Source organism: Psammomys obesus, unplaced genomic scaffold, assembly GCF_907164565.1.
Source record: "Psammomys obesus unplaced genomic scaffold, mPsaObe1.curated_primary_1811, whole genome shotgun sequence".
Lineage (NCBI taxonomy): Eukaryota > Metazoa > Chordata > Mammalia > Rodentia > Muridae > Psammomys > Psammomys obesus.
Window position 1 is genome coordinate 3,256,245 of NW_026591816.1, and position 15,466 is coordinate 3,271,710.

At 36.9% G+C, this 15,466-nt stretch overlaps 1 protein-coding gene across 1 annotated transcript in view; it reads left to right on the plus strand.

The window, feature by feature from the left end:
* The window catches only part of Tafa2 (TAFA chemokine like family member 2), a 501,221-nt gene extending 486,262 nt beyond the window's left edge, over positions 1–14,959 (plus strand). Inside the window, exons 5-6 of the mRNA XM_055612064.1 lie at positions 2,083–2,328; positions 12,826–14,959. Coding sequence (XP_055468039.1) covers positions 2,083–2,094 — 12 coding nt within the window. The 3' untranslated portion in view covers positions 2,095–2,328; positions 12,826–14,959. The remainder of the gene's footprint in view (positions 1–2,082; positions 2,329–12,825) is intronic.
* Positions 14,960–15,466: the final 507 nt, after the last annotated feature.

The following is a 15,466-nucleotide window of genomic DNA, read 5'->3' on the forward strand; positions in this document are numbered from 1 at the left end:
TATATATATATATATATATATATATATATATATATATATATATATATGCATGTGTGTGTACCATATATTATGTATCCATTCATTCATTTGTTCATTCATTCATCCATATACATATCCATCCATTGTTTTAATCTTTCATTTGACAAATGTCAAGGATCATTTAAGTGCCTGGAATACTTCTTAGTCATGAAAAAAAAAAACAGTATGTGTTGATATAATTGCTTTATAATAGCTCATAGGTGGTAGATCATCTTAATATAATGAAATATGCCTTAACTATAGATAAAGTTCTGAATATATGGATAATGAAGCTATCTCATTTTGGGGGAACTTTAAATCAAGCACAGGTGCAAAACATGCATGAAGATAAGGAGACCTGAATGTGTACAACAATTTAGAAGAATATTAAATTTGTTATCTGTTGAGGCTTTGGAAAGAAGGGCAAATGAAACTGATGGCTTGAACTAATATAATACTGAGGGATTTTATGTTTCATAGATGCAGGTTTCTGTCTGCAATATGACACCATTATAGATCTTACTTTTTAGGTGATGGTAGCAAAAAAGGAGGAGATACTGGACACAAGACAAATCAGGGAGTTATAGCACTTTTACAAACTAGATTGAACTCAAGCCTTGATTATGATAGTGTTAGTGGGGAAAGGAGTTGGGGACCGAGTTGGAGAATAAGTCGAAGTGGAAGGGACAAGCAGGTATGGGTAATAGTTATATTCTTAATGGGGAATTAAAGAATATTTCAGAAAACGTGGTTTTGAACAATGTAAAGGAGATGGGACATTGGAAAGACATGAGTGGTGCATATCTCCTGCTTCCGGATTTTTCTAAAAGGTGTGAAACTTTCCTATATTTCCTTGAGTTTCATCCTTAGTCTTTGGCCTCTGCCATCCATAACAGCATTCCCCATACTCTGATCATCTTGGCCCTGGTGTGTCTGCATGAAGTCACACATTCTTCATGAACGATCAGCACATAGAAGTTCAGCCCTATCCCACACATTGCCTTAACCTCACATTTTCTATTTTGATAAGGAGAGGCCAAAGTTATCAATAGTAGCAAAAGAAATGCTTTTCTTGTTCAAAACCTCAAAGTCATTCTTAAGTTTCACACTATCTTTAATCTCTACTATGCCCTTTCTATACAATGAATTTTAACTCCGCTGTCCTCTCAAATTCTTGTAGACAGTGTTATATATTCATTCATTCTATCAAACCCCTGTGTTTTTTATGTTAATGAATAGCTCCACCTGTACATGATTTATTATGAATAATAAATAAATAATACATATTTTTATTCCCCAATTATTATGCAAAGTGAATTATCTATATATATATATATTGCAGTTATTTGGGAAAGAATACATAGAGAAACATTTGAAAGCATACATCTATAAAGTATCATAAATCATTCCTGAAAATGCCATCGGTATTATTCAAAGTATTAATGGGGATCATAGGATTTATGAATTGAAGTTGGCATGAGAAGCAAGTGCCCATGGGTGGTAAAACTTAAACTTTGGTCAAGGCTTGATCTTTTTACCTGCTCCAAAGTATAAATAACTCAAATTTATGCATCAGTAAGCTATAAATTATTGCAGGCATGTTCAGATAAGTCCATGAATGGTTACAACTGCAAATATGAAATCTTAGGGTTCCAATTGAGTATTACTACATAATGTTTCTAGGATTCTTTGTTAAAATACTTATCTGTTGAATTCTTTGTTCTTTCCTGCTTGAATTCAATGAAACTTTTTTTTCTCTGGTTTGTGCAGAGTGTCTCGCAAACTATTCACAAGAAAAACTTACAATCCCTGTTGAAATTGCTAACAAAAGCTGTTTAAGTTAGCCCCACTTACTGTGCGTGTTCCTCTGAAACTGAAAACACTAAGTATTTATAACCCTCTAAGAGCAATATAGAACTATTCCCACTGTGAGCTTTGTTAGAAGCAAAGGGCATTACTGTCTTGTTGTCCCTTTATGGCTGTTAGAATGTTCTTTTCTCCCAGCTTTGAACCCTGTGACAATCTCTTGAACAGTAGAGTACCTGACATGTGTTTGTTCCTTAGGCAAACGTATAAAACTCTTCACGTTGGAATGGAGAAGTAGAAAGAGAATGTTTCCGCTGTTCCTGATGACAATTTTTGATTTTCCACATTCAAAGTTATTCTGGCTCCACGCTGGAGCAGTAGTTATGGCGAATCCTAGTGTTGGTCGGATTCTGAGGAAGGGGCAGAAGTTTCCTTGAGAAGTAAAGATTCAAAACAACTCCAGAAATGAGCACCTGTCTCCGTTCAGTTCTCACAGAGCAGCAGGTGTGTACCCCCTCTTAACAGGGTAAACTGTGACCTCCTGTTTCTTGTGGTTACTGTTAGATTTCCAGGTGCTCGATATCAAAGGGGGACAACAAAATTGGTAGTTTTAGAGATTGGAGGGCAAAGAACTGACTCCATGGTTAATGAAGAAAGCAATGTTTGTTTTTTTTTAATTAACAAAAAGCAGCAACTGGGAAGAAGCATCATTATTTGAACTCATTCCCTAAGCCCCCATGTTGGATGTTGTACAAAGCCCCCATGTTGAATGAGCCAATATGCTGCCATTGGTGAACCTTATGCTCTCACCACCAGGGGCTCTGCAGTGCCACTTTCCTTAAAAATGGAAACAAAGCATAAAATCCTAGTATGCTCCTGAACATCTGTCAGTGTTTGACCTGCCTATTATTTATAAATTTGCATGAAGAGCACTGAGACCACAGGGTTTCACTTAATCTACATAAACCAAATCCAGAGAGATTTCTGACCTAATCTGTTTTTTAGATATTGGAATTAACCCACATTGTAAACTGTGTTGTGCCCTAGCTTAAACAACGATCTTTCTCTCTCTCTCTCTCTCTCTCTCTCTCTCTCTCTCTCACACACACACACAGTCCACATTCCTTCATATATATATGTGTGTGTGTGTGTGTGTAAGTGCTAAATATGTTTATCTACATGTACAAACACACAGATATACACACATATATACATATGCAGACATTCTTTTATATACATGTATATGTTTATATACATATACAAACATACATATTCATATATATGTTGTATACCAACTTTAGGAATTTGGGACTACTGAATTATATTATTAGGAAGGCCCAGAGAAAATAATAACTGGGTGGTGGTATGAGCTGGTGGTTAACACATAGTTAACACATAGTTAACAATCCTGCTTGTTAAACTCCATTGCCTATGATGTCCTTTTCTTCAAAGAACGGATTTTAAGTTTGCAATACACAGAAATGAATTTTTAAAACGTGCTTCCACATATGGAATGGTCATTAAACCTAACTGAATGGAAGAAGAAGGTGATAGAGCATGTCCTCCTTGTAGAATGTTCTCCAAATATTCTGACTTTGTCCTTCCCCAACTCACACCAAGTGTTCTTCTGCTATTTATTGGACAGGTGTCCCAAGAAAATGTTACTGAAATCGATTTCATTTGTAACTCAGGCCCACTGGGATGGTAACAGAAAATGTTCTTAGCAATTCCAAACCACTATGAAGGATGCATTCTATTCCAGTCCTTCTTTCTGAGTTCCACTCACTGCAGACTCATTTTGAAGCACAGTATTTGTACTTTCCTGCCGCTTCCATTTGCCTTTACCACAGTGAAGCTGAGGTTGTTGAGGAGTATAGTTCTTGACTGGGTTTAAATTTAAAGCTAACACTTTACTGCAAAAAGTGGGTAAAAACTATCCATTCAAATCATCATGTATAAATGAGAGGTGAATCCTAAAAAACAAATGTAATATCCAGTTTGGCAGGTGAAGCGTGTTCCAACTGAGCTAGAACAATCTCATGGTATCTTAACTTTCCAGGGCTGGAATATGCAATTCTTATCTTTAAAAAGTCTACTCAGATTCTCTCAGCATTACTTTCCTGACTTGAGGTGTTTTGTTTTTTTTTTTAAGTTCCTAAGATATTGATCTTTATTGTGATTGCTTTTATACATTATTTAAACATTATTATTGTTCTGTGTTTGAGTTCCACCTGGAAGTTATACATACCTGAAAGTGTGTATAACTTGGGGGACCAGAGGTAAAAGGACATCTTTTCCTCACAAATTATGAAAAATACTAAAGGCATTTGTTAAATACCCCAATACAAAGTGAGGAGTGGTTCATCAGTTAATATCTAAGTCAAACTGAGGATGAGCTTTCTCTGCCTGGAAAGAGAGAAGTTCACAGGAGGCAGCAGCAACACACACCTGCTTCATGAGCCACACAAGAGAGTAAAAGATTTAGGAAACAGAAGAAGATTCCATTCCAGTGCAGGTCTTCATTGCACAGTTCAAGAAGCCCAGACATTTCATCTGTGAAAAGGACTCACTAGTCCTGTCCATGTATAATATAATAACCACACCTTTTAGAAGATAAAACACAGAGCAGCAATGCCACTGCCAAGTTCAGGGTGGTCAAGGTGATTTAATCCTATTAGCAAGTTATGCTTCTTAAGAAGGATTTTAGGGAATCTTATGAAAGAAGTGGGAAACAGTAAGATCTGGAGAGGACAGGAACTCCACAAGGAGAGCAACAGAACCAAAAAATCTGAGCACAGGGGTCTTTCCTGAGACTGATACTCCAACCAAGGACTATGCCTGGAGATAACCTAAGACCCCTGCACAGACATAGCCCATGGCAGTTCAGTATCCAAGTGGGTTCCATTGTAATAGGAACAGGGACTGTCTCTGACATGAACTGATTGGCCTGCTCTTTAATTACCTCCCCCTGAGGGGGAAGCATCATTTCCAGGCCACAGAAGAAGACAGTGCAGCCACTCCTGATGACACCTAATTGACTAGGATCAGAAGGAAGGAAAAGAAGACCTCTCCTATCAGTGGACTTGGGGAGGGGCATGCATGCAGAGGGTAGAGGAAGGGAGGGATTGGGACAGGGAGGACAGAAGGAACCACAGGGGGATGCAAAGTGAATAAAGTGCAATTAATTAAAAAAATTAAAAAAAGAAGGATTTTAGGAATTGGGGCTGAGAGAAGAATTAGGAACTCAATCCAAGTGACAAAGGCAGCAGCTCAGGACTCTACACATTCAAGATTTGAAAGTTCTGAAAACAGCAGGCAGCAGTGTAGTGCTTTGGCCTCTGTACCAGCATGGCACAGCTCAGCTCATCTATGCCTGACTCTCCTTGGGAGGAGAAGAGGACTATATACCACTTCCAGGGACTCCTAATTCCTCTGCTTCCAAGAGCTCATCCCAATTTTACCTAAACAGGACTCATTAGTTACCTTTGTTTGTCTGAAGTGCTCTGGGTTGTCTTAAATGACTCTTTTCCCTAATTACCCAAGCCTGTTAAAATATTCACAAATGTAGTGAAAAGATTAAATGAAAATAGTTCAAGATCATTTGGTAGCCCTCTTTCTACTTGCTGAAGTATTGGATAGACAGCCAGTAATAGCCCAAATGTTAAAACAAATGTCAAGACTCGTCCAGACTTCTATGGAAGGAAAATTAAACTGTGGTATGAACATGCATTGTTTTAAAGAGCTATAGATACTACATCTATTGCTATGAAAATAAAATATACACTTAATTTTAATACAGATAAGTATATTATGAAAAAGGATTCATTTGCCCTTGTCTTGTACTGCCTCATCCATACCTGAAAGCTGTCTGGGTAGCTTGTTTACACCTGCACATTCCTTATATGTGCCTTTTGTTTTGTGATACCTTATTGTATAACATGCTTTGAAATAGGTTGAGTACGTTCATATACAGTTATGACCAAATTAATAGCAGCTTTTCTCTAGCTTAAATGAAAAAAAAAACTGTTACTGTGGAATAATAATGTTTTAATTGCACATTTAGTATACAGACAGTGAAGCAAGTGCTAAATTCGTGTACTTATAAGAGGTACATTAAAAAATTTCATTTGCAATGAATAGCAATTCTACTCCAAGGAAGGAGAAGTTCATTCAAATCAGCACTTAAGATTATAAAGGCATTCTGCTGCTCCTTGTGCCTTTATTGAGCAGGCGAAATCCATTGGAATGTTACTGTGAAGTTGTGTCTATTTGTGACGTTATTAAGGCGCTATTATAAAGGTTGGACACAGACTGCACTTAGCCTGCCGCTTTCTCTCAGAAATACTGCCACACTGCTCTGCCTTCAACTGGCTTAAGGAGTGTTCGTTAATATAAAATTAAATGTTTTGTTAATAACATGGGTATTTTAGTGAAAACTTAACTCCTTTGAAATGAAATTGCTCAGAGACACCCTCTATCCCATTAAAGTGCCTGTGTGACTCTTTTTAGAATGACAATGATATAAATTTTATCCCACAGTGCCCCATAACAATATTTTAGTGACTATGTTAGAGAGAAGAATATGTCATCCTGTAAATAGTGGAAGATTCGCACCACTGCTGTACAGAGTTGGAAGTGATTTCACAAATTTACACAAATTGCAAACTGAAAAAAAGAAGTGTTATGATAGATCTCACTTAAAGAATGGTGTCATGAGAGTGGTCATCAATACAGCATTGTCATGTGTGCTTACATTGTTCCATGATCATGGTGCCAGTTTCATTCTGGATGAAGTGTGGCTTTGATTTCCTAGATACATGTCCAGCATGCAACGTCTCAATGTAATTTTACTCATAGAAGACACAAAGAAAGGCGTACAGAAAGAAGGGAGATAAGAGTCTAAGAAGGGAGATAAGAGTCTAATTAGCGCTTTCTACTGCACATGGATGTGCAGTCAACCGTCTGCGCACAGGCAGTGTTAAGATGTTTGTAGACAATGCTGACTGCCTGACCCTGTCTTGAGCACAGGTCTGTACTTCCTCGTTCATTGCCAGAAGCTACAAAAGCTAAACGTCTGATCTGCACCTTGAATAGCATTAAATCACCTGCAGAACTGAGCATCGATCCCTGACACAACCTCTTAAACCTTATCAAATTGTCTGAAAAGAGAATTTTTAAACCCAAAACTATCAAAACATTATGAAATTCTTTTAAAAACAATATTTTTAAAAGAACAAATTTCAAGGTGAGTTACTATAAGAAACAACAACAAGAAGATAAGCTCAGCTTCAGTGGAGGAATTTCTAGATAAACAAGCAGCAATAACACTGCTTAATGGGAGTTTTACACATCTCTTTTTGTGTCTTGTTTGAGAATGATCATCATTTGCTAATTTTTAAAATGTATGTACAGGGACTTACTCTTCGCAAGGGATGTTTGGTTTAATAATAACAAATGAGTCTTTGGCCTCCCCACCCCCCAAGGGAGGAGCAATCCTGTTAGGCCACAGAGGAGAGCTTTGCAGCCAGTCCTGAAGATACCTGATAAAACAGGATCAGATGAATGGGGAGGAGGTTCCCCCTATCAGTGGACTTGGCAAGGGGCACGGTGGAGATGAGGGAGGGAGGGAGGGACTGGGAGGGAATGAGGGATCGGGACACGGCTGGGATACAGAGTTAATAAAATGTAACTGATAAGAAAAAAATAAAATTTTAAAAAACAACAACAAAAAAAAAAAAAAAAAAAAAAAATGAGAACCCTCCTCCATAGCTGGTGGGAATGTAAACTGGTAAAACCACTTTGCAAATCAGTCTGGCGCCTTCTCAGACAACTAGGAATAGTGCTTCCTCAAGATCCAGCCATACTACTCCTAGGCATATATCCAAAAGATGCCCAAGTACACAACAAGGACATTTGCTCAACCATGTTTGTAGCAACCTTATTTGTAATGGCCAGAACCTGGAAACAACCCAGACGTCCATCAACAGAGGAATGGATGCAGAAATTGTGGTACTTTTACGCAATGGAATACTACTTAGCAATAATAATAATAATAATAATAATAATAATAATAATAATAATAAAACAAGAAAATCTTGAAATTTACAGGCAAATGGTGGAATCTAGAAAAGATCATCCCGACTGAGGTATCCCAGAAGCAGAAAGACACACACTGTGTATACTCACTTATAAGTGGGTACTAGACCTATAAGATAGGATAAACATACTAAAATCTGTACACCTAAAGAAGATAAACAAGAAAGAGGATTCAGGGTAAGATGATCAATCCTCACTTAGAAAGACAAATGCGATGGACATTGGAAGTAGGAGAAAACAAGTACAGGACAGGAGCCTACCACATAGGGCCTCTGAAAGACTCTACCTGGCAGTGTATCAAAGCAGATGCTGAGACTCATAATCAAACCTTGGGCAGAGTGCAGGGAATGATATGAAAGAAGGGGGAGTTAGTATGAGCTGGCAAGGACAGGAGTTCCACAAGGACCTAATATATCTGGGCACAGGGGTCTTTTATGAGACTGTATCTCCAGCCAAGGATATGGATATAACCTGGAACCTCTGTTCGGATGTAGCCCATGGTAGCTCAGTATCCAACCTAGTAAGAGGAACAGGAACTATTTTTGACATAAACTCAATGCCTGGCTCTTTGACCCCTTCCCCCTGCCCCGAGAGAGGGACAGCCTTGCTACAGAGGTAGACATTGCAGCCAGTCCTGAAGAAACCTAATAAACTAGGGTCAGATGGACAGGGAGGAGACCTCCTCTATCTGTGGATTTGGAAGGGGGCAGGGAGAAAATGAGGGAGTGAGGGTGGGATTGGGAGGGAATGAGGGAGTGGGCTACAGCTGGGATACAAAGTTAATAAACTGTAACTAATATTTTAAAAAATACTAATAACAAATGAGTGTAGCAAGGTAATAATATGGGAAGATGAAATTTCATGCAGTTTATATAATGTATACAGTCCCACCGTGTTTGAAAGCCACAAGGGCCGTATTTGAAACCAGAGCCTGCCTACAGAGGGCATGGTACTACCATTGTGTCTTTCACCAGACTCCTCTCCCACTTATTACCTAGTTAGCAGAACCTGGGAAGCAAGGACATAAAGACTTTATTAATGTAATCGTATTATGGATTTTTTCTCTGTGGCCTGGTAAGGCTGCTTCCCCCTTGGGGGAAGTGATCAAAGAGCAGGCCACTGAGTTCATGTCAGAGACAAACCCTGTTTACCTGACTAGGGAACCCACTTGGACACTGATCTGCCATGGGCTACATTTATGCAGAGATTCTAGGTTATAACCACGAATGGTCTCTGGTTGCAGTATCAGTCTCAGAAAAGACTTCTGGGCCCCAATTTATTGGCTCTGTTGCTCTCCTTGTGGAGCTCCTGTTCCCTCCAGCTCTTTCTCATTTACTCTTCCTTCATAAGATTCCCTGCACTCTGCCCAAAGTTTGGCTGAGTCTCAGCACCTGCTTTAATACCCAGCTGGGTAGAGTCTTTCAGAGGCCCTCTGTGGTAGGCTACAGAGGAAGACAATGCAGCCATTCCTGATAAGACCTGATAGGCTAGAGTCAGATGGAAGGGAGGAGGACCTCCTCTATCAGTGGAGTGGGGGAGGGGGAGGAGAGAATATTATCACTATTTTTTGCATTTACATGGGTTCAGCAGTCCAAAGGTTACATGTAGCATGCTGGCTGGGAGGCAGCAGGTGAGACGGTATGAAGAACAGCTGTATGAAAATGACTTCTGCAAAGGCAGATGTTCTGAAGCAGTAAGTACAGCATGTGATGCTGAGACAAAACTAAAATTATTCCTCTGTCTCCGGTATGTTGTGTCTGTAGCTCTTGGAAGAAGAAGGCAGCATACATACACTAGAGCAAGATTTTCCTATGTCGAATCCTCCTGTTATAGCTAGTGAAATCCTGCTGAAGATTATTCTTAGAAAGTAAAAATTGTAGTGCTTGACAGTTCTCAAAAATAAAATTTTAGTGTAAAGTGTTATATTTTAGTTCTGAAAATATGATAATGTTTATGTGGTATATTAATAACATTTCCTTGTTAAAATGTATAAATAGTATTTATACAACTCTTATATTCCAGAACATTCCAGTTTATAGTTTATAGGAGGTGAGTCCAGTCGTATTTAAGGTTGCTCATTTGGACTTCTTCAGAAAGCATAGAAATTATTAAATGATTGAATTTTTTTGCTTAGATTTAGTTAATGATTTTGTTTTAAAATATCACTTGAATTGTTTTTATTACGTGATTTAAATTGAAGATGGTGTATCTAAGCTTATAATCTTGTTCTATATTTAAAATAGTATATGGAAATGTACTTTAAAATCCAGGTCTTGCTGGTTCTGTCATTATACTTTGAAGCTACAGTTTGGCAGAGGGTGTGCTGATACATGCTCATGTGCTCAATTTATACTGTGTTGAAAAGGAGCAAATCATTAGTTCATCTTTATTTGTACCCCTCAAACTTACCTGGATTTCTGTCATAATTCTTCTTCCATTCTACTTTCAATTTCTCTTCTTGAGATTTATTATTTAGAATAATTTCATTTCTAAAATTGTTATTTCATGCTGTTCAGTGCTGACCAAACTAGATGTTTTTATAGTCATTCTGATGCTTAATTCTCACAGCAGCTGTTAACAACACCATCTGTATTGAGAAAATTGAGAAGGGTGGAGTCTGAAAGTATCTCTACCACCTCGACGTTAATCCAGAGATTCACATGTCTAACCATAATGTGCCCTAATCAAATAGTTAGAAGGATCAATGTAAAATAGACTTTCCACTGTCACTGGATACTAGACGCTCTTTTATTTGATATTCATCTCAGAAATAGATTAACTAAAAATACTATACAAAGCTTAATCCTTAAAAAATGCTTTATTTATGTTTCATTCCAAAAATAATTCTTATTTTTATGCAACTACTTCTTGTAGTCGAGTTCAAGTTTTAGCTTTTTAAGCTATTATTTTAGCCAAGAGACAAATGCATTTTAAAAGAATGCATTTATGACATTCTTGTGTGTATTCATTATATACTTACATGCATTTATATGTCTGTGTGAATGTGTATATTTGTTGAGGTGTATGTATATACATGCACACTCACAGACTTTCAGAGATGGAGGAAAATTGGTTTTATTTAAGGAGGTCTTTGATATTGTTTGTTTTAAAAATTATGTGAAAACAAAGCTTTGTTTAATACACAATGGTCAACAGAATATTTCCACAGGTTTTTATAAATCAATGGGACTAAATGTTTACCTTCAGTAAAAAAATAATGATGGAACTACCATAGTAGCCTTCAGGTGACTCAAAGCTGAGACGTAAAAGGGCCATGGACACCCTGCTTTCATGTCTTAGGGGCCATGCTCTCGTGTTCTCACTTCCAGCTTCCTGCCTCATTACTTCATTAACCTCCCTCCAAAACCAACAATTCTTTCTCAGTTTTTTCAAACACCTTCTTACCATTTCTATTATTTCAACACCACTTTTACAAATATGCTTCCCATGTTATGCTTCATCAGTTTTCTGACTAGGACATTTTTCAGAAAATGTAAGTGAACCTTTCTCAGCTAAACGTAGATTATGTTACGTAGAGTCTATGGGTAAATTTTATTGTGAAAATACTTTTTCAGTATTTCCCACAATGATCAGCTACCTCTATTAGCATCTATGACATAGTGTCTATAGAAATAATATTTTCTTCCCTTTTCCTTCTTACATTGACTTTCGGTGAGACTTGCAGTTTGTGCACAATGAGCTCCGAATGGCAGACAGATGGCTAAGACTCTGTCCTTCCTCAGATATTTCTAACTTTACTAATCCCTAATTCAGCATGCCCTTCATATTGTAACCTTCAGAGTAAGATGGGCAATGTGATAAATGGCAGCTGAGCACAAGACAAAAACAAGATGGCTGACCTCATGGTTCAAATATATTTTGAATTTTGAGGTTAGCCTTGGCAAAGCAAAGTTTAAATTAACCTTATTATTTAGTTTAATACTTTCATTTTTTCACAGAAGATCACAAAACAAAAAGATAAAACCAGCCTTTTAAAAAACACCTTATCATAGGTTAAATAGCTACGTCACTTAATGAAATAAAACTATGTGCTCACATTAATTTAATTTAATTTAATTTGTATACCTATTGGTAGAGGACCACTTTTAAGGTGTTATCTCAAAATAACCTCCCTGATACTAAGGTAAGGTGAAAAGTGCAAAGACACAACAGTAGTTTTGGATTTTCCCTATATTATTTATTCAAGTGTAAATAATGTGTTTATTTTATTTTGTTCCTTTTATTTTGTTCCTAAATGTATATTTTGGATACTAATAGTTAATGAAAATTTACTATAAATATGCCTAATAATTCAAATTGCTTTAATAATACAATTGGTTTTATGAGAAGATCTGTACACTTTGAAATTTGGTAAACCGTTTCACTGTTCTTCATTGTTTCCACAAACATTTTTGTTCACACAGAGATTTTATTTTTCAGAACAGATAACTGATTCTGATAGGCACCCCAATTTTTATGCTATTTTTAAGATAGATTTTGTAGAATCAGTCATCAAAGGTTGAGAGTATCCTCTCACTGTAACAGTCAATCTAGAGACCAAAGGTTTTTCTTCACAGAGGTCTACAGAGTATAGCCACATCGTCTGCACAAATAGGAGGAGTTCTCAGAGTCATTCTCTCTTCAGATAGGGGACTATTGGCAGTGGTGATCATCTTTGTCATAACTGGGGCATTTGAAATAATGATGAAAGTTGTGTTAAGAGTATTGCAAAACGATAGAAGGAAAATATAACTGTTTTTTATAAGTATGTAAACATGGAGGTCCTGGAGAGCTCAGTGATGTGTTTGGAACAATGATTGCTACCTTGTAACCATTAGTGTTTACTATTTCTGAGATTATAGCTTTATTATAAAGCGTTGATCGTATTTTCTCCTTCCTTTACAGGTAACCCATTAACCACTCCTAAATCAAGTAATCTTCAAGGCTGGGTTCATGGTGACACATGGATAGAAACTTGACTTCTGAGGTGATCTTGAAGATTTTTATACCTCTTAGAAGACACACTTTGAAGCCTGTTTCAAGGGATTCCATGGCTTGCCATCTACTTCTTATTGGAAACTAAGACTTTAAAAAGGTCTGAAGTGCACTGCGTGTCCTGAAGACTTCCTCAGCAGTGAACTTTGTTTGGCTCATTACGCCTTTGAGGGAAACAGACACTGCTCTCCACAGAGCTGGTAGAGTTGGTTTTCTGGGGCGATGCCAGAGACTGTCACCTGCAGGGTTCCTGGCTTCAGCTGTGACAACTGCTCTTGTTTTTGAAGCCGTCTCCCAGGTGCACTGTCCTCTTATGGATGTGTCCTGGGTCCTTTGTTCATTGTCTAGTAGGACTGTGCACTGCTTTGATGACGTTTTCTTTGCAAACTCCTCTGGCATGGCATAAACTGAGACAATTTTATTGTTATACTAACTTTGAAACTCCAAAAGCCTACATGTTTTAAAGGCTTACACTTGCCTCTGTGATAGGAATGGAAGTATTTATCCATTGATCATGGTAATCATTGGCAAGTCACAGTGATCTGAGTACATCAATCATATAAGAATGTATAGACAAGCTGACATGGTTCCCCAAGGCTAACACGTGACTGCAGCGCTCTACCTGTTGAACGTCAGACAATCCTTAGGATTGGATTCCCATTACAGTCACACAGTACTCTGTATGCTTAGCACATTTTCCCTTCCAGTTTTTCTTAAGTGTACTTTCTTTTTTACATTTTCTGTTACTTTCCTTCAAGAACTTGTTATTGTGCGGTGACATTGGTAGGTAGCCTTTAATTAAAAAAAAAAAAATCACCAGGGACGCATGTGCTTTTCTTATTTTTCATCACTTATTTTTCTTCTAGTATTTTCTTAAACTACCCTTTCTGTCTCATTTTCATGTTGTCTCTTTGCTCGATTCCAATGACTGCTTGAATGCTTATATATTTGTTCAGTCTGTGGATAGAAAAAATTGTTCATTTTCTTTGACCTCAAAGAAAATACTTGCTCATAGTTGTTACATTCAAACAAAATTTTTGGCCAGATTTTTTTTGTCCATGTTTTCACAACCATCTTAAAACTTCTGGTTTTTAGTTCTTAGGAATGTCTTACAAATATTTAAAGGCCTTAAACACTGATTTATTTTTTTCTAAGTTATTACAGAATGTATTATTTTATACTGTATTTATTTTGTTTCACTCGTGATACAGAAGAGAATACTGCGTACTGAGTTTCCACCCTACAAGAATACCATGTAAACCAATAGTTGAATGGAATGTAAAGGCAAGGATTTTCCATCTCTTCATTATTGTAGCTTGATCAAACGTTGCTTCACAGATCACCCTGTTAGGTGGCCCATCATTTCGGTAGAAGAGTGAAGTTATTTTGGACTTCTTGTACTTTTAAAACTCACTGACAAAGCTAGTTAACCTTTTGTTGGTTTCTGCGATGAAGGCTCACATGTTCTAGTTAATTTGCATCTGTTACTCTAAGAATATTCAGAGATTTGCAAATTAACCAGACTGTTTTCTAGGGAGAACAACTAAAGTTGTAAAATCTGTTAACATCTAAATTAGAAAATTATACTTTTAATACTGAGCGAAAGACATTTTGTGACAGTATGAATATGTGGAATGAAATGATTCCTGCCTCACTTTTAAGGGCATAAAACCAATTAGGTGTTTCCAAGTAGGTCTGGTAATGGGTCAAGTCTACACTGAGTCAAATTGAAAGGAATAACTGTTGTGTTGGACTTTCTATGTCAAACAAAGTATCATTAATTTTTGGAACAAAATGAAAAACTATACCATTTTGGACATTATGAATTTATCCTAGGTTTGTTTGACGTTATGGATCATGCTTCTCATTTTGAAAGCTATGTCATTTAAAACAACACTGCAAATTCTGTATTATATAAAAGTGTAATACATGTGTATCAATAGAAAAAATAAATGGAATTTCAAATATATGAGCTAGATTATTCCCAGTAGATTAATGTTGTGACTATTCAGAAACAATAAATAAAATTGGAATATAAAATGGACTCACTTTCCCAAATAGTTTGGAGATTCTGGTTTCTTGTATTCCGTTTTAAAAGTACCCTTCTTAGTAACCAATATAACTCTGAATTTAGAAGGAAACTGACAAATTCTTGCATCCTCCTTTAATAAAGCTCTGTGATAAACTTTCCACTTACATAAGATTCCAACATTTGACCTGCTTCTTAGGAAACTGTGAAGTCAGTACACGGACAGTTGTGCTACTCCTCTGCAAATCAACTGAGAACATGAATGCAAATTCATCTTTATCGTTTCATTGCATGGAAATGCAAATTTCATCTTCTAATGAAAGTTGTAAGCATAGTTTACCCTGGGAAACACATTGGATGAAACTATGTATCCATACCATGTCTTGAATATCTTTGAAAATGCCTTTTTATTCTGAAATTGTTTAAAATTCATAAGAGCTACAGAAAACCACGTAGGGGATCACTTTGCCCTTTTCTCATCTTTTTCCCCAGTGATAACATCTTCAAAATTGTAATACATTG